General features: G+C 41.3%; 1 protein-coding gene across 3 annotated transcripts in view; it reads left to right on the top strand.

Moving 5' to 3' along the window:
- The window catches only part of rbms3 (RNA binding motif, single stranded interacting protein), a 273,401-nt gene that overhangs the window by 49,099 nt on the left and 199,617 nt on the right, over positions 1-24,685 (top strand). For 2 of the 3 annotated variants that reach the window (XM_087175003.1, XM_023409817.2), the window contains exon 3: positions 11,968-12,189. The exons of the other annotated variant lie outside the window; for it this stretch is intronic. In XM_087175003.1, the coding sequence (XP_087031129.1) occupies positions 11,968-12,189 (222 nt within the window). The remainder of the gene's footprint in view (positions 1-11,967; positions 12,190-24,685) is intronic. 3 annotated transcript variants of the gene reach the window in all.

Genomic DNA, 24,685 nt, shown 5'->3' with positions numbered 1-24,685 from the left:
ATGACATCCACTAAAAAAGGTGTAAACACTTAAACTTGTGTCTGTTCAAATACAGGAGTATGAAAATTCACACAATACCCATTTATTTTTTAGGTTTACTGTATTCTGTGCTAAACATGGTATTCAAAAGTAAAAAGCTGGCCTTTTCATTTGGCCTTTTGGAGTTCAATGTGTCTGGAATGTTTTCTCTGCCTCGGTCACATGTGAGTTTTCACCCAAGGCTGTAAATCCAGGGGGGACACAAAAACTGTGTTTGCGTGTGTCTCTAGAAATTGTTTTGCTTTGTAGTACAAATCTATGCAAATATGAAAGCCTGATCCACCTCTTAACCAAGAAAAAATCTATCTTCTTTACTCAGCGGATAATTGTCTTTTCTTCTTTAGTGGAAATCAAAACAAAGCCCAAGGTTTAATAATGATCTGTGTTCATAACGGCTTCTCACAGCAGTACATCCTCAGCATTTCAGCAAGTCATATTGCAGTAGGCAGCCTCATATGGGAAACTTGCACAAAACTGTGCTCATCTCAAAACTATACAGTTTTCATCTGAGCAGAGAGAGAAGACTTTATTGAATTTAAAGAAAATTGATAACATCATGTGGAGACAGTGTGCAGAGAAAATAGACTTTTATCAAGAAGTGTTGTTATTGGAGGACTGCGGTGTTCTCCGACTTGGTTGCAACTTGGTTTGTTTTCTCGTGCTCTTGTCTTAATTCTTCATTTCCAGCCTCCGCGGGGATCTGACGGAGACAACGACACAAAAAGAGATTTTAAGCCTGAGAGGAGAAAAGAGTCACCGTATGGAAGAGAATGGCATTTTCTCTCCATCTTTTGATCCTGACCCTTTGGGCTTATTATTCATATGAGTATGCATGTCTGCATGACTTTGTGTTTCTGTCTGTGTGTGTGGCCTCTTTTGAAAGTGGTATATACTCAGCAGCCTGTGGTCTTGATGTTAAAATGGAGTATGACAAATTCCCCATACAATGAATACACAAGGATTATACACTTAAGAGCTGCTTTTGCCCATTTCCCTTTGTCATTCACATGAGTAAACAACTTTTTTCTCTGTACCTGCTATTCTGATGCACAGTACAGTCCATGATGCCTGACAGATGTGCACTTTTGAAGGTGGTATCGGGTTTCTTTGAGGTGGAAAGGGGGTACGGGCCTAGAAATAGCAGCAGCAGCAGCAGCAGCAGTAGACAGCTGGGGTTCACGTCATCCTGAGAGGTGCTGCAGCAACCAGGGCCCATCTGGAGAGAACACAGAGCCAAGGACACTGCAGAAGGAGAGGGGGGAGAGAGTGGAAGATACCATGGAAGGCCCCACTCATTGGCTTTGTCATTGGATTCTTTCTTTCTTTCTTTCTTTCTTTCTTTCTTTCTTTCTTTCTTTCTTTCTTTCTTTCTTTCTTTTCTTTTTTATTACATTCAACACTCAGACACAGAAGGAGTTAGACTTAAACAACCTCTGACAAACAAACAAGAGCCTGCCATGGAAGACTCTACGTCACCTCAAAGCCATGCTCATGTCCTCTCATCTTACTCCCCCCCCTCCTCTTCTCGTCTTCTCACTGTGGGCCGTTGGGACAGATGCGTCAATGACAGAAAAACAGCCAAAAGTGCTGCCTTGTCCTGCCGCAAGCTACACTGTGTAGATATCTGTGGTTTCTATTGTACCACCATTTTATTGTGATTTTTACATAGTTTATATGCATGACATAGAACAATAATCGTTCTAAAGTCTATATCAAGATAGAATGTATCTGACATTTTATGATGAAGGATTATTGTAACTTTGTTTACTGTAACTATGTAATGGCATGGCTCTCTGATTTATGGTTAAAAACCTACGAAACTCATGGAATTCCCATTAACCTTAGCTGTACACTGTATTAAATGCTAATTAACAAATATTAGCATGCTAACATGCTAAGCTAAAAGGGTAAACATGGTAAACATTATACCCGCTTGCTATCAGCATTTTAGCATTTGCATCGTAAGTTTATTACACGCTGTTAGCATTTAACTCATGGAATTGCTGTGCCTAAATACAGCCTCACAAAGCCACTAGAGAGGCTGTAGATCTTTAAGGTGGGTTCAGACTGAAAGCAAAGCAAATTTTTGCCTCATTTTGTTCATGCTAACTTGCCTGCTGGATTGTTTGTGCAGTATGTGTAGGTTCAGCCTCTGACTAGACTTCTTTTCCTTTTCCCTCTTGTCTCAGAGCACTTAAAGGGCAGATTCATGAAGCTGCAGGATAAGCATGAATTTGTTGGCCAAGTTGAAACATTTTAAATTTGCGCAGCTAAGTCTTTGTGTCAGGTTGCACTTGCCTATGTGAAATCCTGTCTAATCATGTCTTTCCACCAATGTTGTATGTAATCATGTGCCTCTAAAACATACCTGGTATTCTGTCTGAGCACACAGTTCACACAGTCTTGTTTATACAATACATTCACTCATTCCAGATCATTTCCTTGCACATGCCGACTCGCCTCTGATTTGTTTTTCCTGTGAAATTGCAATAATACCAGTTAAAAACTGATTTTTTTTGGCTGATCTGTGGGTTAACCCTCTGGTAAGATCTAACTCTTCGTTGTAGCCATTGTCAGTTTGTGGACTTTTATGGAAAATAGTAATATGAGTAAGTTTAGGTAAGAGGTTTATTAAGTTGCTTAGATTAGATTAAACTTAATTGCCAAGTACATAACAAAATTCCTTTTTTTTATCCAACCAGAAGTGCAATTACACAGGCATAGAGTGCAAATAATAAATGCGAATGTTGGTATACTAAAATAAAGATACATGTATATATATATAGGCGATATATGTGAGGCCTGAATATATGTATACAGGTTGTAAATTAACAATGTCAGTGCTGATGTATGGGATATAAAGTGGCGTTGTACTAGGTTGAGGTGTTAGAGTTTCTTACAGTTCAGCAGAGTCACAGCAGCAGGGAAAAGGTGTTCCTCAGTGTGCTGGTACGGGAGGGGAGGTTTCTATATCACCTCCCAGATGTTAATGGAGCAAACAGTCCATGTTTGGGGTGTGAGATGTTCTGGATGATGCCGCCTCATCCTCCTCAAGCTTTGATTCCAGTGGATGTTCTCAAAGCAAAACAGCTGGGTGTAGGTGATATGTTGATCAGTTTTCAAAAGGGCGACAGAGAAGTTCCTATAAAACACTGTGACAGAGTGTGTCAATAAGCTCTTCGTGGAGCACCAGAATCTTGTTATTTGTAAAGCTGGAGACATGTTCCATCTCAGACCCATGGATGTGGACGGAATCATGTGTGCACTCTGTGGTCCATCTTTACTTTCATGGTCCTGTCAATGCTCCAGTCCAGGTGGTTCTCTTTGCACCAGCTCACCAGGCAACCCACCTCCTTCCTGTAGGCTGACTCATTGTTTTCTATGATCAGGCCCACAACCATGGTGTCATCTGCAAACTTGATAGAATTAGTGTCATGTAGAGCTTTTCAGTCATAGTTGAAGAGGGAGTAAAGGAGGGGGCCACAGCCTTGAGTTGAAGGTGCTGCTTTTAATGGAACAGAGGTCCAAAACAGCATTTAGGATTTAGTGTGCTGGACTCAGGGGCCTCAGGCAATCAAAGATATCCATCATCCCCACAGTTTATAGAGTGATGGAAGGAGAGAGAGGGGGGGCAGTTGGACAGGGAATGAAAGGTGGAAAGACATACAGAGACAAAGAGAGAGAGGGACAAAGGGAGACAGTGATAGAGTGAGGAGAACAGACAAAGTGATGTAGCCAGAGAAGTGGGTGTATAAAAAGCATACATAAGAAGAGGACTAAAATGTCAGTGTGAAAGCATTTGTCTGGAGGTGTGATCCACTCAGACATAGCTCTCCTGCCCCAGTGGGTAAACAGCTGTAATCATAGTTCAGCAGCAGACATTAACAGCCTGTCTCAGGTTGAAGTACTGTGTATTACATCCTGGATTACTGTAATTCAAAATATATATTTGGTGTTCTTAGTGTGAGTGGAAGTGGAAGATTTTGTATAGTTTTCTCTTTTTTTTAAAACTAAACTAAAACCCAAATGTTGTAGTAAGTTACAATGAGGATAACACTGTGTATCACATACAGTAGCTTACATTTAGATGGTCCGATCTATAGCTGCAAATAACGATTATTTTGATTATTAATTTATCTCAATAATTCATTCAATTATTCATTAAGTCTTTAAAATGTCTCACAACTGTAAGAGATTTCTTATAGTTTCCCAGAGCTCCAGGTGGTGTCTTCACATCAGTGGTCTTAAACGTACAACTGAACAGTTTAGATCAATTTCAGACCAATAGAAAAGCTAGCTAACCTAAAACCTGATATACATATACTAATTCTTCTGATAGGTGACAATGACTATCAGACATGGTCCAAAATATACCCAAAGATTATTTGACACAATTTAAAATGTGTTTGACCCCAACAGACCCAAATAGAAAGAGCAACATGTTGTGCAACCAGTTATGTGCAGCAGTGGTTGAAAACAGGAGCAACACGTCATTTTTTCCTCAACAACTCCTCTGAGTTAAACAGCAAAGATCGTCATTTGTAACTGACCTTTAGAACTCACACATCCATCCACCCCAGCCACCTCCCTACGTTTGACTTTGTCTCAGGAAGTCAGGTCACTTCCTCCAAGGAAGTCACTTGACGACCTCATATTTTCCTGGGTGGACAGTCTCTTTTTTTCTTGCACTTCACAGTTCTCATTCTCTGATCATAATGGTGCACTATGTGATCAGACCTGATATTGAGAGCTCTTGGATCCACTGAGTTATTAGACAAATTGACACATGGACCCAAGACCTGCAGCAATCGGACCTATGTATTTGAATTTGGCTGATGGTGGGGCCTGGATACTACAATCTAAGAGGAACCATCAAGACCTTTAGTTCTTATAAGCAAACCCAATGATAGTCACTGGCTTAATTGATTATCAAAATCGTTCTTAACTAAATTTCTTTCTATCAGCTAGTTAATAAATTGAGTAAAATATCGGCACTGACTAATCCTCCCAGCAGCATCTGCCGTGCAGCATTAGGTCTTCATCTCCCTCTTAAGTACCCCTGTGTAAATGTTTATGTCCCCTCTCCACTGAGGGGGTGGATGTTGCTCCTTCTTGTTAGTCCAATCATAGTGGGAGACCGAGGGAAGGTAGTGGGAAATGCAGCAATGAGTACTTTTGAGCATTTATGTTAACAAAATCAGCACACTTCAATAAAGCGAGTTTGTCTGCTAGTCTGATCACCCCCCCATGTCTTTCCATTTACTTCCCATAGGATGTCAAGATGCAAATTTGGGGCTCTACATCCGCTTCACAGCAGCAGCCCCCAGGCTCACGGTTCATCAGAGCATAAACATGTGTCAGGCCAAGGAAAATATTTGGAGAGAAGGATAACAGATACAGAAAGTTTTGAGGTTTACTCAGAACTCCAAGTGTGGAAGGGTCATATTATTGTTCGTCAAAGATTCTCAGAGGTCAAAGACTCCCTCAGCAAATATATTTCCTTCTGTCCTCCTTTCTCTTTTTTGTCTCTCAGTGTGCCCCCTCTGCGCCTCCAGTTCACATCCTATTCCCTTCTTTCAACACCTCAAAAGACTCTGAGCAGTATTTGGTATGAAAACAAGTTTCTTAAAGAAGTAAACACGGTCTACTATGAGCTGGAATATGTAAACAGTATATTGTGCCACTTAATACCTTGAAATTGAAAACAGTGCATGACTTGAGGATGGGTACATAGTGTATCCTTTTCATCTCTCGAGACTAGAGCATAGCCACTAAACAGATAGGGTCACTGCAGTCTGTGTGGGGACTCCAGTCAATAGAGATTTCACAGTCACACTGCGGTCAGTGCAGGAATCTTAACAGTACACACCATACTCTGAACCTAGCATAGCTCACCCAAAGTTACAGTACCGTAGTGCTTGTATGAGTGGCTGTCAGCCGTCCTGGGTATAATGTCACCCTCTGACCCAGTTGCCTTGGTTACCACATCCTCTGTGTCCCTCAAGACTTCCATCTTAGGTCACGGAAGTGTTTTCTCAGAGCATTACTAGGAATCGTTGAGAGGAAAAGAGGGAGAGAGAAAAGAGAGAAGCAGATAGAGAGAGTGTGTAGTGCTGGCTTTGCCAGCCCTCTCTGCCCTGGTGATAGTGAGTATGGAGGCCTTCGGGGTAGCTTCTAACTTGTTCACTCCTTCCCTTTTTTAAATGAAACCAGCCTGAAACCTGTCAAGACTTCTGACGTGCCAAAATCTAGACATGCCCTGCCATTGCGTTGCCTTGGTTACGCTTGAACTTGGTCCTCGAGTACTGGAGAAAGGATGAGGGTGGGTGAACAGGGGTGCCTGTTGGGATTGTAGGTGGAACTGCTGGTGACCCCCAGAGTCTGTCGTACCGCCGTCTGCTGCGTTTTGCTGGGAGTGACAGTCAAAGCCTGCATGCTTGGCGGCAAGGTGGTGACTTGTGTGAGGGGATAGGGATTGGCAAAGAGGAGCGAAAGAGGAGCGACTACAGAGGAGGCCATTTCACGCAACACAGCTTCCAGGAAGTCAGTCATCAGAGATGCCAAAGGAAAGCTGCATCTCTTTCATAGCCGGCCAAACGGAGCAACCAGGCGTGGAGGGCCCTCTAGAAGACAATATCCCCTAACTAATGCCATCTGGGATGACTTTCCTGGTCCCTGTGTTGAAGCCTCTCGCCATTCATTTCAACCTTCATTTCAAAAATGCATTGGCACTTGGTTATTCAGTTGTTTGTTGTCATGTTTTAGGGACCTCATTTTTGTTCATTTAAAGGGTTTTTGAGTGAGACTCAGTTTTTTGCCACTGCACTGGAGTTTGTCTGTTATTCTGCATGTGCGTTGTGTGAAATGGGAATATGGAGATGACACAGGGAGGAAAAAGGGCATTTCTGGCAGCACTCCACTCTTTTTGCAAAAAAAAAAAGGGATGCACAGTTAGGCCAACAGGAAACCAGGACATTTGATTTGGATCTGAGTTGTGGGAGATCACCATTCCTGCCTTGCAGTACCCATGTATCCAACAACAGCTGTGGGGCACAGTGCCTTTAGGAAAATCAGATAAGACAAGACTATGACTATTAGTCAAAATGCTTACTAATACACCCGGTGATTAATGTTACACCTTAAGATAAAATTAGATACTTTGTCAGGAAAAAACAAAAAACAAATGAATAATAAAAGACAAACTGTTGCCATTGGAAGTTTGATTCAACCTCCAAGAAAGTCAATATAGCTAGCGGAAACCATAAAACTGTAGAATTTCACAGAGAGCCATAAAAAAGTGTATTCCTGTTAAACTTGTATTACAAGAGCAATCTGATGTCTCTGCAATAGACCACAGTTTACTTCCTGAACACTTTACCGGAGCTTGTTTTTGTTCTATTGTGTTATAGATTTCATGGTGGAAATATTTCCTGGAAAGCAAGGAATTGTTAAGTGTGACCATATTATTCCTTAGAGGGAACCTCATGGGGAGGTTTCATCATAGCTAGGGGGTCATACACTATTTACAGAGAAAGGACTCCTGTGAATGAGGAAGCAGTGCTTTTCTTCTTTGCAGTTCAGGAATCATAAGATTTAACTGCATCTCAAAGGACTTGACACTGCCATCGCCACCGAAATCAGGTTAGATTTAATTTACTGTGTTGTAAAAAAGCAATAAAATTGCAGTTCACCCGTGAAGTTACTAGGGTTATTTAAATGACAAATACACATTAGTTATCTGAATAAAAAAAAAATTAACCTGTGGATAAGCAAATCAACCTTTTGCACTGCCTGAATTGAATTGAGGTTGACGTGACCCATGGTTCAATACCCGCTAGTGCAGCGCATTATATAAAGAAACCACTTCGATATGAGGAATAGGACGCAATAGAGTTCTGTAATTCACAAAGGTCCGTCCCCTGACACCCTCAACCATGCAGTGTCACCGGGGAGAGGGAGCCAAGGAAATCACTTAACCAGTGAAAAATGGACTCAGGAGAGGTGCTATGCTCTGGTTCATCTCAGCGTATTAATGGAGCCACAACCTCCACTCACTTTTTCATAGCTGAAGGTGAAGCATTATTCTGCCTCAACTTGCATGTTTAGTAATAAATGGTGCTGATAACGTACTGGCTCGCTGAAGTAGTTACATTTTTCTTCTTTGGTAAGCTAAATGAATATCTGGTATCAAGAAAATAATACACATCCCTCTATTTGTGGCATGTATTATGATCATGTGAGTGAATGTGTGAACCGGCTGCGAAGTAGGGCGATGCAACTTCTTTCGTAAAGGTTTCAGAATACATTTATAGAGCCTGATTGTTTTTCATTACAAGAATAATACAAATATACCCTAAGTCAGACCTAAGCATAAAATAATTTAACCTTATTAACCATGAAACCATGATTTGAATCTCAGCAGGCGCCTCTCTGCCAAAGTGTAGAACTCAAATCAGCCTTCACAGAGTCAGATGTACAAGAGTGTACAGACACAAAAGGTAAAATAAGAGTGAAAATAATGCTGATAGACACAAGCCAACACACACACACACACACACACACACACACACACACACACACACACACACACACACACACATATCTGTTGGCCTGCATGTAAAACATTCCCCCTCAGAGGAGGAAAAGCCTTGTGTAAGCAGATCCAATTGGCCCTTATATAAAATGAAGAAATATGGGCAGAGTGTAGCTCCCTGACGAGCCGCTGAAAGTCTGTGACATGAAGCTGAGTCTGGGGACCAATCATGCATTCCAGTCGAGGAATGCCAAGAGCCCCGGATCTCAGCCTCATGTTGAGACACAGCTCCACCCCTGCGTTATAAAGGGCGAATATCTTGTCGCTCATGCAACATAGCAACCCAGCCTTAAAACGCTTTCGTCAACGACTCTGTTATCCCATATAACTCATATGCATGAAACATATTTAAAATGTATCTCTCCCTTGAGATAGGGGCTTAAACAAAACACTTCTGCATAGATGCATCAGTTCCAAATGCCTCCTTAATGGCTGAATAATCCTCATTTATAAGGCCAATGGAGGTTGTTACATGGCTTGGAGCAGCACTTAAACTCTATGAACTGGTGAATAGTTGCGTTTAAGTAGCGGCTGTGGCCATGCAGCTTAATGTACCATACTTGGGTCTGCTCCTTACCTTCTGGCTTTTACATTGGCTGTATAATAGTCCAAGACATCTATATAGGACTTGATAACATCCGTGAGGCATAGCTGCAAATACTGATGTGTTTTTCAGTACAATATATCCTGCCAACGCACAGTTCTCATATTTTGACCCAATGACTAAGTCTTTCATTAAAGGCCTGAGAGAAAATAAAAACTCAGTGTGTTTGGAAAAAAATAGGAACATTTTTTTCACATGGTACAAAACCTGGTGATTCAAAATCAGTGCTTCCCCTATTTGTCTCTTTTTTTTCCTACGGTTTTTTCAACACCAGTGGGCCTCGTTCATGCTCCTCTATGGACTTTGTGGTGAACTGTATAAATTCATTTATCCTGCTTTGGGGGAAACAGCTTCCTCCTGTTTTATATTAACATGAACCCTAAACCTGTCGTTATATATTGTATGTATTAGTCTGAACTTTGGCTTACGTTTTCCCCCTCCGGTTCTTTCGTGATGGAGAATACGAGACTGGCAAGCTTTCTAAGCACAGCTGTGGGTCTATATTGCTGCTATCACTCTCCCTCAGTTTCCCCTGTGTGGGATGGCCTCTGACCTCAGTGAAAATCCTACAGGGGCTAAACAGGCCTGTTAATGTTCACTAGTGATGTACAGCTGTACTTCATTCAAGGTGGTTTGTCTTTGGTCTGTGCACTATTAGCACATGTAAATGAAACATTGCTAAACGGTTTTTAAATTGCATCATATTCATGTGTTTTTGCTCAGGGAGTGAATTCTGAATCAAAAGCATCAGAGCAGCATAATAATCTATTAAGATCTCTTCATTGGTTAATTTAATTTTTCTTCAACGTTTTTATTCAATACACTCAGACTAGTGATAATATTAAACGCTCTGCTCACTCTGGACCGTAACTCATGATGATTTTCATCATCAAATGTCTATTGATTATTGATTGATTATTTTGTCTACAGAATGCTGGGCCATGACAAGTTTTGAGAATCCATGTTTTAGTCTTAAAATTGGAAATACAACAGTCCACACCTCCAACATTCTCAATTTCTAACGATTGAAAACAGAGATAAGGAGCAAATACTCATATTTGAGTTGGAGTTGGAACTGTTTGGGAAATGTTTAGGGCGAAAAAAATAATGACTCAAAGGATTAATTCATTCATTCATTAGCCATACTGCTTATCATTTCTTCAAGGATTAACTGATTACCAAATTTTTTGTCAGGAGATTTTCTGTTCATCGATATATATCGATCAAACCACAAATTCTTTTCAGCAAATAGTGTATTTGTTCTACTCAGTTTTATTTTACCATAGTGAGTGCCAGAAATATCTCAATTGCTTTTAACTATTTTTAAAGGGTATTTCCTCGCTGTCCTGTGAAAATCACGTATCTTCAAAACATCATCTTGTCATGAGTTAAAGGCCAATTCAAAGCTTTCCGCATGCGTCCACACGCAGCCCAAAATGAATGACAGTTTGAACTGTATGCACTACAAGCACGCCAACTGTGCAGGTGCTAGTAAAGCAGTTTGGACAATTGTGTGTGTTGTCTGTACGTGCTGTATTGCACATCCTTGGTCCTATTCTCATTAAGTGTTTTTGCAACTTTTTTTTTTTTTTTTCAGCCAAATCCAACAAAGGGAGCTGTTTTTGTTCTTCTTGCCGGTGTGAGTTGGTCGTCCTGTTTTCTAGTGAGCATGTGTGGAACACATTTGTGTTACACAGACCCCCAATTGTAGTACAGATAGAAGCACTTGTGCATAGTCTGTATTGAGGCATGAACAGAGCTCAATAAATAAACAGCCCTGTTCTCAGCCTTGTGACAATTCATATTTTGGGTAATCCAGTGGGTTTTTTATATGGTTTATTTATCTAATGATGTAGGAGACTCAACCCATACAAAACCCCTTAATCCAGCAGTTTTGTTTGGAAAAATTCAAAATCACCAAATTTGGAGATGCATGGTTTTCTTTGGACAGCAGATGTACGTCTCTGCGTGACTTACACCCCAGCAAACATTACATGAATTTGCCTGATGCAGTAATACCTGCTGAGACTTTATGTAGGTTAAAACAAGCTCTAAGTGGCACTGCTGAGCAGATTTTGCAAATACTACAGTATTTGCCCCAGGTCTTGTTAAAGTGCCACAGATTGGCATGTGTGCCTGGTGTGTCCTGTATTTTTTTCTGTGCTCCAGTGGCCATGACAGCCCAGGTAACCCATCTCACAGCAGAATAAGCCAGCCTGTCAGCAGATTCAGCCCTGTGTTTCCTGGACCCTGTTGATACCCAATACATAATGCCACACCAGGAAGCCCATTGCCAGCCCGTAATCCAAGCATCTTATCAAACCAATCAGCACTTTTCCAGCGAGAACACTTTTCGACCGTGACAGAAGGTGGTTTCACAACATCTGGTGCTCGGGGAGAGAAAAGGGGAGGGAGAAAGTGAGTTTGGGTGAAAAGAAAGTGTGAGAACAATCTTGATGGTGGTATGGAGATTTTAGATCAACACCACATCCTGCTTTCTCCTTCGATACAGGTCAGTGAGCGGGCAGTCAGTTGTCAATGCCTGCCCGCGGCAGAGTGGAGGCTGCTTGCAGTTACGCTTATGATATTCTTGTCCGTAACATTTGTCACTGCACTCCCTCACAGTTTCTGTCTTCTTCTCTGTCTCTCACCTGTGCTAACCTCTTTCTTTTCCCTGTTCCCTCCTTCCATTTTCCTCCTCCACTTTGATCCTGACCTTTCTTCCCATCAGCCCAGTGCAGCGGTGAGAGGTTACCACAACAGTAAGGCAGCAGCCGTGACTTCAGGCCTTGGCTCCAGTTGGACCACTGGTAGCAGTGGTGGCCAAGGGGCCTGGAGTGGCCCCTCCTTCACCCATGCAAGTCTACAGCATTACCTGTCCCACCAACAACACCCGCATCACCACCATCAGTCCACACACACAAGCTACGCCTACTGCCCGTCCCACACAGCTGTGAGTACGACAGATTTCTTCTATTGTCTTGTTAAATGATGTTTCACTCTCTTCCGGCTTGTTTGTTGCTCTCATCTCTAAGAATTCTTCTCTGCTCTCACTCCCTTGCTTCTCATTTCTAATCACTCTCTCTCCGGTTATCCATTAATGGCTGTCACTATCAGGGAAGCTCTTATGCACCCAGCAAATTCTCTTCCTTCAACTCCCTCTCCTCCCACCCCTCCCTTCTGTATCTCTTCCCTTTAATCTTTCCCTCTTTCCCACACTCTTTCCTTTCAAGCCCTCAAAGTGTGTATCACTTCCTCTCACTATTCCCCCCCCACTTTATCTCTTCCTTTCACCCTCTCTCGCTCCCTCTCTTCTCTCTGCAACTTAATTTGTTTTCTTTCATCCATCCTCTGCATCGACAGTGCAATGAGAGACTAATTGAGGTAGAGACACTTTTGGACAGCTTCCCTTGTCATTATCCTTGGAATTAATTGCTGCTCTGCAATCCGTTTGATTTGACTTTATTGGTGCGATCTGGTTTTCTAATGTAACGTTCGGGGTGTGACTGGAACTCAGGCACGAGCCAAATTGAGGAATTTCATTATCGTCATGTTGAGGTCACAGTCACAAAGCTGGAAACAAAGATTTGGCGGGTTTTTATATCTCGGTATTTCTTCCTCTAATAAATGTATTTACAAGGCTTCACACCAAATCATTCTGTCTTATTTTCCATTACCAAACTCAGATATTCTCTCATCTTACATACACACTACTTAAATTCCCTACTGCCTATTTGCCAACATGTTGAGACTCCCCTGAAGCGCTTACATGCAACGGGTGAAGAAATTGGATTGGATTTAGATACGATAATCATCACTGTGCGCCGGCTCCTGGTTTCACACAGCATTCCTTTTATGTTATTCCTGTGATATCAAGGTACACATTCACTCAGACTTAGTCGCTTTTCAGTGAGGGGGGAAGGAAATTGTCTTTGAGTGCTGGAGCTGTTGTGTGTGCATCATTATGAAACAGCATTCCACTGATAATCACTGTTTTCACTTGTTTTACACAGTTGTCAGCGTCACTAAAGAACACCACCATTACCACTGTCATTGCTTATACCACCACCACCCAATACAAAGAGGAGCGGGGCCGTTGTACACAAACAGGAAGCAAAAACAGAGAGCATTCCACAAGACAGACATAAACGCTGTGGTTTTAGTTGTGGTGGGGCTCTGTCACATTTGTCTTTCTCACAAAGTTTTTGGAAACATCAAGGTCCTTTCCGTTCTGTCCCCGCCATCAACATCCACACACAGAGGACCCAGGAGTGACCCATGGATCTTTTTTTAAGCTGGGCTGGTTTTTTTTTTCCAGAGTTGGACTAACACGAAGCCACTTTTGTCCGCCTCTGACAAAACATGGTCATTGGTTTTCTGAGCAGCAAAAATACATTTATAATCAGACTAAAAGATGCTCAGCTGTAGTCTCTCCAAAGAAACAGTAGTTGTGTACAAGAGTATTGAACCTCGATATTCTTTTTGTAACCACTGACAATTATCCACACCACCCAGTACTGAAAACTGTCAAGTACTAAAATGAGTCAGTGATCATGACTTAAATGTTAATTTTGTAAATTCTAGACTGCATTTTATTTAAGTAATGTTCTTGTACGACACTCACATCGCATACTCTTCTCACAGTTCAATGTACTGTACATCCAATGAACCATTTTGATACTCATGCCATCAGTCCCTACTGCCACACCGCTCACCTGAAAGCTCTTGCGTCACTTGCTGCTGCGGTCCCTGCTCATCATATTATTAGAGTGGATAGTATTATGAAATTTGAACAGGTTTATAAAGTAACTGAAATAAAAACCTATAATTGATGACTTCTCATCTGGTTAGCCTGCGATGTAACTACAGACGTGTGACTCCTTAAAGGAAAAAGCTGAAAAATTAATGGAGAAACGGGATGACAATGCCCCCATCCATAGGGAACGAGGGGTGAGTATGTAAATGATGTGAGTCATTTGCTGTGGCCTTCACTCGTCTGTGTATAGTCTGAAGAGAAAATTGAGTCCACTTGCAATGGGCGGATCTGTCTTTGTATTGCATCACTGTTTGTAATACGTTTCCTAAGTCTGAGACATTCCAGGAAATACACATGTGGTGCATCACAAAGCCGGCAGACAAAAGCTTGATAGTGTTAAAAAAAAATCCCTGAATGAATTTGAAACAGACACACTCTGGAAACAATGCACAAATTCACAACAGACACACCTTCTCTCTTGTTTTCTTCCTCTCTGTTGTCCTGTGTGTGTTTTTGTTTTTGAGGGATGTTGGTAGGCCACACTTCTCACAGTACTTGCCTAACCCATCTTGGTTACAGATCACTATAGGGTTATCAAACACTTGCCCTCATGTTGACCCTCTACGCTCAAACTGCAGCAGATACTGCTGGCTTTAACTGGCCTGTTTTCATGGGACAGTGGGGACGGTTGTTTTCTTTTCAGCAGTTTTCATTTCGCCCCTGCAGAAAGCAATTTCTCCCCCACTATCATGTCTTCGTCCTGGGCTGTTACAAGTCAACACTTTGGCCTCAAGGAGGATTCACGGTGCCTAGAGATGGCTAATCCCGAAGCTAAGAGTAAACAAAGGCTTGGTTTCGGCCTTTGAGTCTGCCTTGTGCATTTTTACAGTTTTTCATTTGCAAATACAAACTGCATACGAAACAGAAATTCCCACACTTCACAAAGAATCTAAAGCAACTCCCACCTCTCTCTTTTTGCACTCTCAAACACCCTCCCCTTCTACTCCTCCCCTTGTCATTTTATTGCTTCCATAAATGCTAATATAATTTCAGAAATATTAAATACAAAATGCCCGACAGAAAGGGAAGAAAAACAGAACTGATAGCTCAGCATGTGTCTGTCTTCTCGGCTGAGAGAGGTGAGTAAATAAAGGAAAAAAGAAAAGCAAGCGAGGATCCAGCAGAGATCAAGAAGCTTTGCCTCCAGTGGGTTTGTAATTACAATGGAAGCAGATACATTTCCACTCTTAATATGGTGGGATGAAGATCCCTCAGGGAGGAAGGTGGTATGACAAAATAGCAGAGGAGAAAGTCACGTAGAAGTCAGGAGATGTGACTAGAAAGAGAGTCACAGAGAGAGATTGTGTTGCTTCCTGTAAATATGCAATGCTAACTCCTACCAAATACTTTTAAATACTACAGATTTGCTTTGCTAAATACATTTTTGTTGAAAGATAATTGCTGCCTGGATTTTGTTTACTGCCAACGTTTTGGTTAGCTCAACAGCTATTGGCTGGATCAATTGTCAATCACCAGGAAAAAAATCATTGACTTTGCTCTACTGCCACCATGAGGTTGACTTGGCTTCTGGTGCTTGGAGTTCAGTGAAATGTCTTGAAAACTATTGGGTCATTTGCCATGAAATTTGGTACAGATATCCCAATGACTTTGATGGCTGTACAGACTGCTATAGCCTTGACTGTGACTAAGCCTCGTGTTATAGATTTTCTGGTCTCTGGAGAATTGATCACAAGCACAGTGGCAAAGAAAACGAAACATTCTGTGTAGATACTTTCCAGTAATTGGTGTGACAGGGTCCATCTATGGCTGATGGCAATAATGGTGGACACACAGTCTCAGGTAAAGCAATCTCATTGTAAAATGAGTTTCCACTCAGCCAAAGGAGTTTTGCTCTTGGGATATTTGATATGCAGCTTCCAGCTTCGAGAAATTTTCTCTCTACATATCTGGACCCCCGCTAAATGTATATAGCACTTTTTAATTTCCTCTCTTCTGTCATTTTTATTGCTATTCATTTTCACATTACAAATATTCTTTCTTTCCCAAAAGCATACTTTTAATGAGCTACTTCTTTGCAGTGTATATGGCAGAGCAGACAACCCCATAGCAAATATTCAGAATTTGACTAGTAGTCATTGCAGTTCTTGATTGCTTTTGTCTATTTTCTTTGTTTTTCTGGGAGTGCACATAGCGAATGGTCCATCTCAGTGTTAGTTATATAGTTTTGTTTTTGAGAAGGGTTTTAAATAGTGAAGAAGAAAAATGCTTCACCTCTTGGAAAACTAATTTGGGTTAGACGGATACGCTAGCTTCATCGATCTTGTCATCAGTATGAAGTTCTTAACTTGCAAACTTAAGGTTTGTAACAAATGATTTTTGTGTGAATATTTCACTTTCATTTCTTTTCAAGTTATGTAACAGAATACGAGCACTGCTCCACATTCTCTCCCCAACAACTAGTTTGTTTCCACTGCAATCGGCAAAGGTGTGCTTCCTTTACCTTGATCTACCTGCACTGTGCTTGCCGAACATCCTAACCCTCATTTTGACTGGGATTGCTATAGAGGTAATCAGACAGGTCTTTGTGTGAGTAACCATTTCCTCCAGGGGCTCAGAAAAACTGAATTGGGTGATGGTGGGAGTGATGGCTGTGTAGTGGTTTAGCCTCAGCATTAAATCTTGGATTGACTGAGAAGAGATAAAGTGAAAGAGGTAATTCTCTCTGCCGACCTCGACATCTAAAGATGAGATGTTCTTGAGCAAGCCACCTTCTTGTGACTCTGCCATGTGTGTGACTGCACAAGTCAGTGAGACATGAGCATATGTTCTTAGTCAACTTTCTTTGCTTCTATAAACACTTTTTTTTAACTGAACCCCAGAGCTGTTTCATTTATGATGGTATGCCTCTTCTGTCAACAGATTATCTCCAAAGTGCTTAATATCCAGATGTTTCCAACAATGCTTCAATCATCTTGGTCTCCTCAGTCCAGATATTACTCATGTGTGTGATAGTATTTCATTATTTTGCATATAAGTTGTGCTTGGGAATCACTGTCTTGCATTTGTCCTGGCTTAAAACCTGTAGTGGACTATTTAACTGTATACAGCTAGGAGGAATTGCATTACCAGTGTGGTGTACGTCAGCTAATTGCATCCATGTAGTGTGCTTATGACCAATTTAATCGGCGCTCATGCAGATGTGTGTGTGGGTGTGTTTGTGTTGTTGGTCCTCTGGTCTTGTTGAGACAAGATATATGTGGAGAGTCTGCGGATAAATTCTGAACTCAAGGGCCACCCCGCATTGCGTCTATGTACTGCTGCAGAGTTCATCTCTCTTCATAACGTACAGATAGAGACACACACCTACACACGTGCTGCAGAGCACCAAACTAGCTTTTCTCTCCTGTACGATTACAAATACTCCTCTGCTTGGGAACTGGTGCAAGAACTGTTGGCTGGCTGACTCTTTCCATATGTTATCCTTTACTTCTTTATGGGGAACTTTTTGTCTTATCAGGCATAGATAACAAGCCACATTTTTCTCCTAATGAAAATATTTGAATGGGTTATCATCTGAGGACACGGACATCCCTGTGAAACCTTCAATTTAATCTGGAGGTGTCACCCAAGTAAACTCTGGTTTTTACCTCATTAAACTTGCCAAGCACACCCTGGCCAATCACTTAGACAATACAACCCTGCTCGTAGGGATTCCCAGCACATCTTCAGGTTCACAAGGCCTGAAGACAAAGGGAAGAGGCAGAGAAAATAAGTGATAATCAGAGAGAGAGGAATAGACAGAAATAACAAACAAGACAGAAAGTGAAAGACAAAAATTAGCTAAATATTATTTTCAAATGCTGATTGCAAAGTGCTGCTCCGCTGTGTCCTTTTTATAGTACAAGCAACCAAAGCAAAGCTTAATAATGGGAGCATTTGTTTGTTTAGTAAAGTAAATCAACAACATGAATGAAAAAACATCACATTTTTCCATTCATTACATATTCATCAGGTGTTGATGTGACATACCTCCATCCTACCAACTCACCTTGTGATCTGTTTTCTCTTTGTGAGGCTCAGGCTCTGGCACAACCCTTGGTGTTGTGATTTGCTTAATTAGCCATAACTCACAAACACCCATTTATGCAGGCTGACAGATGACACAGTCAGTTAGCTGAATGAATGGCCTGCCTGCTGGCAGCGAGTGAGGGCTCGTCCGCTGGCTGATGGCCTGTACAAGGAAACTGAGTCGAAGCTAGTTATCTGTGAATCGCGCCGGAATGGAAAACGGTCAGACCATTCAGAGTGAAGACGGTATGAGAGAAGGAAAGTAGGGAGTGGCGGGGCAGCATGGATGTTGTGGACAAACCATAACCATGAGAAAAGTTCCAACTGATATTTTATTTCTGATGAATTCTTCAAAGAAATACTCCATCCAAGAGAAGATTAGTTTTTGAATTCCCGATTGCAGAAGCAGCAGATGCCTTTGTGTACTGTACATGTGTGGTGCGGCTGCGAGAGCCTCGTGGAAGCTTTGTGATGAAATACATTAGCTTACATTTTAGAGTCTGAGTCTCTTTCATCAGCCCTTGAATGAAGAGCATTGCTCATTCCCCAAATACTGCAATGATTCATCTTTGCCATGAGCTAGAATGGGCTTTGTCTCAGTAATTAATTTAGCTCTCGGGACAGCAGTTGGAATGAGTCGTGTCTTCAAGGCCTAATTAAAAGAAGATTGTCAAACATATTCTAGGTCACACAGCTCAGAATCTCCAACCATTTAGGAGGGATTTTTAGGCACCCGCCACCTCGTCCTTCATGGACCATTTTGCTGGCTGATAAAATGTGGGTTACAGAGTGAAAACAAATGGTTTTATTTGCTTTGTTGATTTCTTCAGGCATCACTTGAACATAGAGACACTTAATGTTTTGTTTATTATTGCTTGCTTGAGTCAATAACTCAATCCATTTATGGCCTGGTGCCTTGCATGTCTTTGTCTCTGTCTGAAGATGGTTTGTTTAAAATTGCTAAGAAATTTCCCAACCCTTTTTTGGTGGAGAACAGCCACACATTGAACTTCCTGTATGAATACCTTAGGTTTAGGATCACTTTCTCTAAAACTCAGATATTGGCACCACATTCATCCTAACATATCAGCTGTAGTATTCATTTTATTGAACCAGTCAGGCCGACAGACTGACAGGCAGGAAGTGTCTATCTTATCTGTCCTCATAATGAGAATCAATGACTTTAGTTACAGGCACAGAATGGCTCTAACAGTACACACACTTACACACACACGCACACACAGTCTGAACAATTAAGCGCGAGCTGTCGGGCTTAGTGCCTGGGTCCATTGTAAGCGCTCTAAACCTGTTAGACTGTGACAGACCATTAAAAGGCTGCCAAGGCCTCCTTAATTTGCTTTAACAGTGCACACTGAAGCAGAGTGACTGAGTGCCGTGAGTGTGTCTCTGTGTACGAACCTTCATTTACTTCTTATGACACTCCTTTGCTAACCATCTCCACCGCCTGCATCCCCACCGCACACACACGCACATGCACACGCACACGCACACGCACACGCACACGCACACGCACACACACACAGGCACACACGCAAACAGTTTGAGTACAGTATCAACACGTAGTCCCTACAATACTTCAGCTTCCATTTCCATTTTAGAATTATCATATAATGGCCAGTTTCTGTTTATGTAAGCAAATGCATCAAACCATTAACACCACTGCCAACACTAATGTGTTTTCTGAGTTAGATTATTTTTTGGAAATTATTGGGAACATAATGTAAACAACAGTAATTATCTTGGCATTAGAAGGTATTGCTAAAATAAATTGAAGTTGGTATCCCCAGTGCTTGTTGGTTTATATATTGTTAATATAACCATGCCAATTCTGTAGTATTGTAAAATACAGAACCTTCACGTTTGTCATCATCATCATAAAAGTTGTCTGTACTCTATTAAGAAATGTTGATCAGTTTTCGGGCTACAGCTGTCCTGGTTGACAGTGACAGTGAATTCTGGGAAAAACTGTCAGGGAAGTGGAAATTACATGTTTCACACCTTAATTGTATTTTCATGCACTGAAAACAACAGCATAAGCCCAGTAGATCACACTTGTCTAACTGGTGTTTTTCCAGCTTCTGTTGTATTTCAGTCGAATAAATTACTTTTTTTTTTCCACAGAGCCTTAAACTGCCATTTTGACTGTAATGCAAATGCAATATTACATATTTTGGCTGAGGCAAGTCGTAGAAGTGATGACCAAAAGGCCAAACAGCAAATATGAGACTCAGGTCCAGGTTGTAAAAATAAAGAATTTCCCTGTTGAATATTGTTGCAGCTGACTTGATTCCAACCAAACTAACATGGTCATGATGACAAAGCACTTTGTTTGTTTATAGGGAAACCTTGTGCGCAACACCAGTCAAGTTTTCCAGCTGTTATTCAAAGTTACATCATTCACAGTCTCAGTGTTTCTGAAATTAAAGCACAGAGCAAATAAAAATTTGGAGATTTTAAAAACAAAGAATCATGCGATCTTCTTATTGTACTAAATTTTAAATTGTTTTCCTCATTCAGCAGCCAGACATGCTTGTGACATGATTTCCACCTAATATTGTTGGATGGTACACAGTGGAAGAAGTTCCCACAAATGTGTTGCACTTGCAGGTTGCTGTGATTTCACCTTCTGTCCAGTTCATGCCAACCAGCTCCAGTGGGTTAGAGTCTGGAGACTGTGCTGCTCTTCCATCATGTGAAGCCACCATCTGGTTCTGTTCTTCTGTTCTGGGTCATTATCTTTCTGTAGGACAATCCCCTGACCAACCAGTCTGTCTTCCTTTGTTACTTCCCCTTTTCTCACCATTCTGATAGCAACATACGGTGCTACTTCCTGCAGCACAGTATTGTCCCAATAATACCTCAGAGGGTGTAGTAACACAGTTTGTTCCAACACTGCCTTTGTACAGACAGAGGGTTTGTCTACAAAATCAAAAGTTGTCGCACTGAACCTTCAAGGCTTCATTTACTTTCATTTCTGCTGGAAAGCTGCAAGTTAAACAACTTCTTAAGCCATGTTTTCTCTTAAATATACATGATGTTTTTAGTTTTTGGTGACCTAAACCTTTTTATTCTTCAGATTGGGCAGTTTACTGCTTACATTTGGACCATTGAAGGTTTTTCACTGAACTGCGGAAATTTCAATAAAAACTGTAAAAACAGAGGTGTCTAAAACATTGGACCGGCAGTGTATTTGACACTTCTGAATGAATGCTTTTTGGGCGAATGTTTCACCTAGGAGGCATTTCCTGTCGTGACCAGAGCTTGGCGTTCTCCACCATTAGGAATTAAAGGCCCCGGCCACACAACCATGAGTGCCAGACCACAGGAATATCCAGAATCTGACCGAGCTTCCAAGCCTCCACATGTTTCATTTCCTATTTCACAAGAGCGGGCGGTCCATGCAAATTCCTGGCTGTGGTATGCCACCAGCCTTCATTTAGCAGCGGTTCGCGGTTGATATTAGATGTTGGACACAATGGGAGATGTTAGAGTGTGGATTAGGAAGGGTGCTGGCAGATCTTACAGGGATTTAAATGGGTGTCCTCTCTTGTTCAGATCATGTGGACTGTCATATTTACATGTCATTGCTGGCTTAGTGCTGTTTCTTGGCTGTGTTTAATGGCAAATTCGGAGCGTCTCATCTGTGAAATCGCTCTTCAGCAAATCAGTTTGCACCTGTTACTTTCTGTTCAGGTGATTAGTCAATGACAGGGTGGAGCAGGGGAACATAAATCACACATCCTGAGCTGTAGATGTGACCTTAATTCCTAATGTTTCACTCTGATCATGCCTTGGTTTTCTACACATACAGACACACACATACATATACACGCACACACACACACACACACACACACCCACACACACACACACACACACACACACTGACATCCGTGCACAGATGGGTTTTCATATATGGATGCCTGGGGCTGTAGTATTGGCTTTAAAAACACCCATAACATCTGTAAAGCATTATGGCTGATTATACTGGTCCTTCAGTGCAATCATGCAATATGGGCATGAGCGATGGCTGAACATGAACCGTATGGGAAAGAAGGAGATGATGAGGCCTCTACGATTCTAATGAAGCCTTGAGGCCCATGGCTACATACACACAGGAACACACACCCTAACACATTAATTTCACACAGTCATGCTTAGTAATTTATATACTAGTGAGGAACTTGCATCAATACCTTAACCCAAAAATCCACACAACTCCATGTGATGTACATTACATTTCTTGGTGCATTTTGTTCTTTGTTTGTATACATTTTTTATTTTTCACTCTTAAAAAGCAGATGTATCTCATTAGTCACGCCGATCAACCCCTCTTGTTTAAGAGGCTGCGGTGTGAAACATTTCATTTGAACATCAGTTTTTGGTGTGAGTTTCACAGAATCAAAGAGAAAATGCCTCTCATTAGATTTACTGAGTTGTAGCGCACACAGAAATTCACTGTTAGAGAAAAAAACACACAATTCTCTTAACTGATGTTAGCAACGTTAGTCCACTTAGCCTGCAGTGCACTCTGGAGACTCAGTGTAAGTGGTTCAGGCTATTAAATTTTCTTAGTATTAAAAAAAAAAAAAAACTAACTTATACTTTGAACTTTCCTCCAGAATGCTGTCCGTATCAGTGTCTATCAAATTAATCACTTGTGGTATTTTATCAGTGACAGAACACAACATTGAAAGTTCATCTCTGTTATTACAGTTGTTTGCCCTGTAGGCAGGGTTTTTCCTGACTCGACAGGAGGCGATGGTGGTACCACAGCTCTGACCTATTGAGCTTTATTTCTTTAATTATCTTTTTATAGGAGAGCAAATTTAAGCATGCAACTGGTTCCAGGAGGATGTACATTACCTAAGTGAGGCTATGAGTCAGATAATCCATAAATAACAGATGTCTATATAAATGTAGATGTCCATATAAATGATAAAAGGCTTCTGTTTACAACGTAGTAAAACAATGAATAATATAAAGAGTTCCATAGTGTACTATACCAGTCAATAGGAAGACCTATACAATGCAATGCAATGCGATACAACGGTAATAAACCCCACCTTTATGAAGCATGTCATAAGTCAGAGGTGTTAGTTCAGCTCTGTAATCCCTTTAGAGGGTGCAGTGTGCTGCTGTTAGGTTTTATTGCATTGAAAGCTGTTTTTATTATTTTGCTCACCTATCGGTTTGTCTGTCACAAGTGAATTGTTACACAGGTTGTTCTGGATGTTTTTGTCATGCAAGACCGGTTCAGGCTATACTGGATTAGTATCTTGGCTAGTAGTTGTTTTTATGTGGTCCTGAATCCTGTATGCTGGTTTTACTGATTGGTTCTTGCCTCTTACCTCTCAGCCTCCAGGGAGCATCTCTGTTTGTTTCCCTGACTCTGCCATTTCACACCTGTCCACCAGGTGCCCTTGGTATGCTCCCCTCTTCAGCACACCCGTGGCTCATCCCTTCATCTGCTGAAGGCCTTCTCACCACTCTGACCAATTAGCATCCAGACTCCATTTATGCTGCAGGCACACAAGTTCTTTGGTGCGGCTCCATCGACAACCTAGATGTAAAAAATCTCACAAGAGGCTTAAAAGTATCAGCTTTTACTCTAGTGCCGTCCTAAAACCAAAAAATACCAGTCAGGTCGGAAAGGTTATGGAAAGATTGAGGAAAGATTATGGCTCGTGAGCGTTCACGTCATCGGTCTTTTTGTGCGACTGCTTCTCACTCAACATGGTTCAAGGCGAACAAAACAAAGTAGAAAGACACAAACATAAACTACATTTCTTCTTCTGTTATACTACATAGCAAGCAAATGCTTTGTTAACAAACAATGTTAGTGGTTACTGGTTAATGGTTTTACTGCAAAGCAAAACGGATGTAGTTGTAATTACGTTTTGGATGTTATTATCACCGCTATTTACAAGTGGGTGATTGGTAATTACTGTAACTCTGATATGACGTGAACATGGCATTACTACAGGCCAGACATCACACATATCCCTCACTAGTGGTAAGAATACCAGTTTCTACATCCAAAACAATTTAGTGTTTAATAAGCATTACAACATCACAAATTTGCTAGTTTGCCTTTAAACCTTTAGTCATGTCTCTGAAACAATACCACTTTTTTGTCAACGGTTTTAAAAATACAGGCAGAAAATTGAATATAAAAAGGAAGCATGGCTGAATCTATGATTCTGTTGTGCTGTATCTGGTTTTGCCGCTGAGCTAAGCTGCCAGAGTGTTTTTGATTTATTTAACAGCAGTGCTGTTTTTGAAAGTTCCACTGTGTGTTGTTTTGGCAGCAGAAATGTTGTGCTTGAACAAGTCTTGTTTGAGGAAAGAGCTTGATTGTTCACGTCTCTGTTGGCTCTGTCAAGCCTTCTACAGAGACAGACATAAAGTAAAGGCACACGTTATTGCACACTTTGTTACAGCTATAAAATAGTCCAGTTTAATAGGACAAGGACCACAAAGTATCTGACCTTCAGCACTGACAAGTGTAACAATTTGTTAGCTGTTCTCAAAGTGTTATTTAATATTGCTGCATTCTCTCTATCGCTCTTTCTCTAACTGT

The sequence above is a fragment of the Seriola lalandi genome, unplaced genomic scaffold (genome assembly GCF_002814215.2).
Source record: "Seriola lalandi dorsalis isolate HSWRI2012SDOR001 ecotype SW California unplaced genomic scaffold, Sedor1 jcf7180002054408, whole genome shotgun sequence".
Classification (NCBI taxonomy): Eukaryota; Metazoa; Chordata; class Actinopteri; order Carangiformes; family Carangidae; genus Seriola; species Seriola lalandi.
This window is presented reverse-complemented; position numbering and strand designations above follow the sequence as displayed.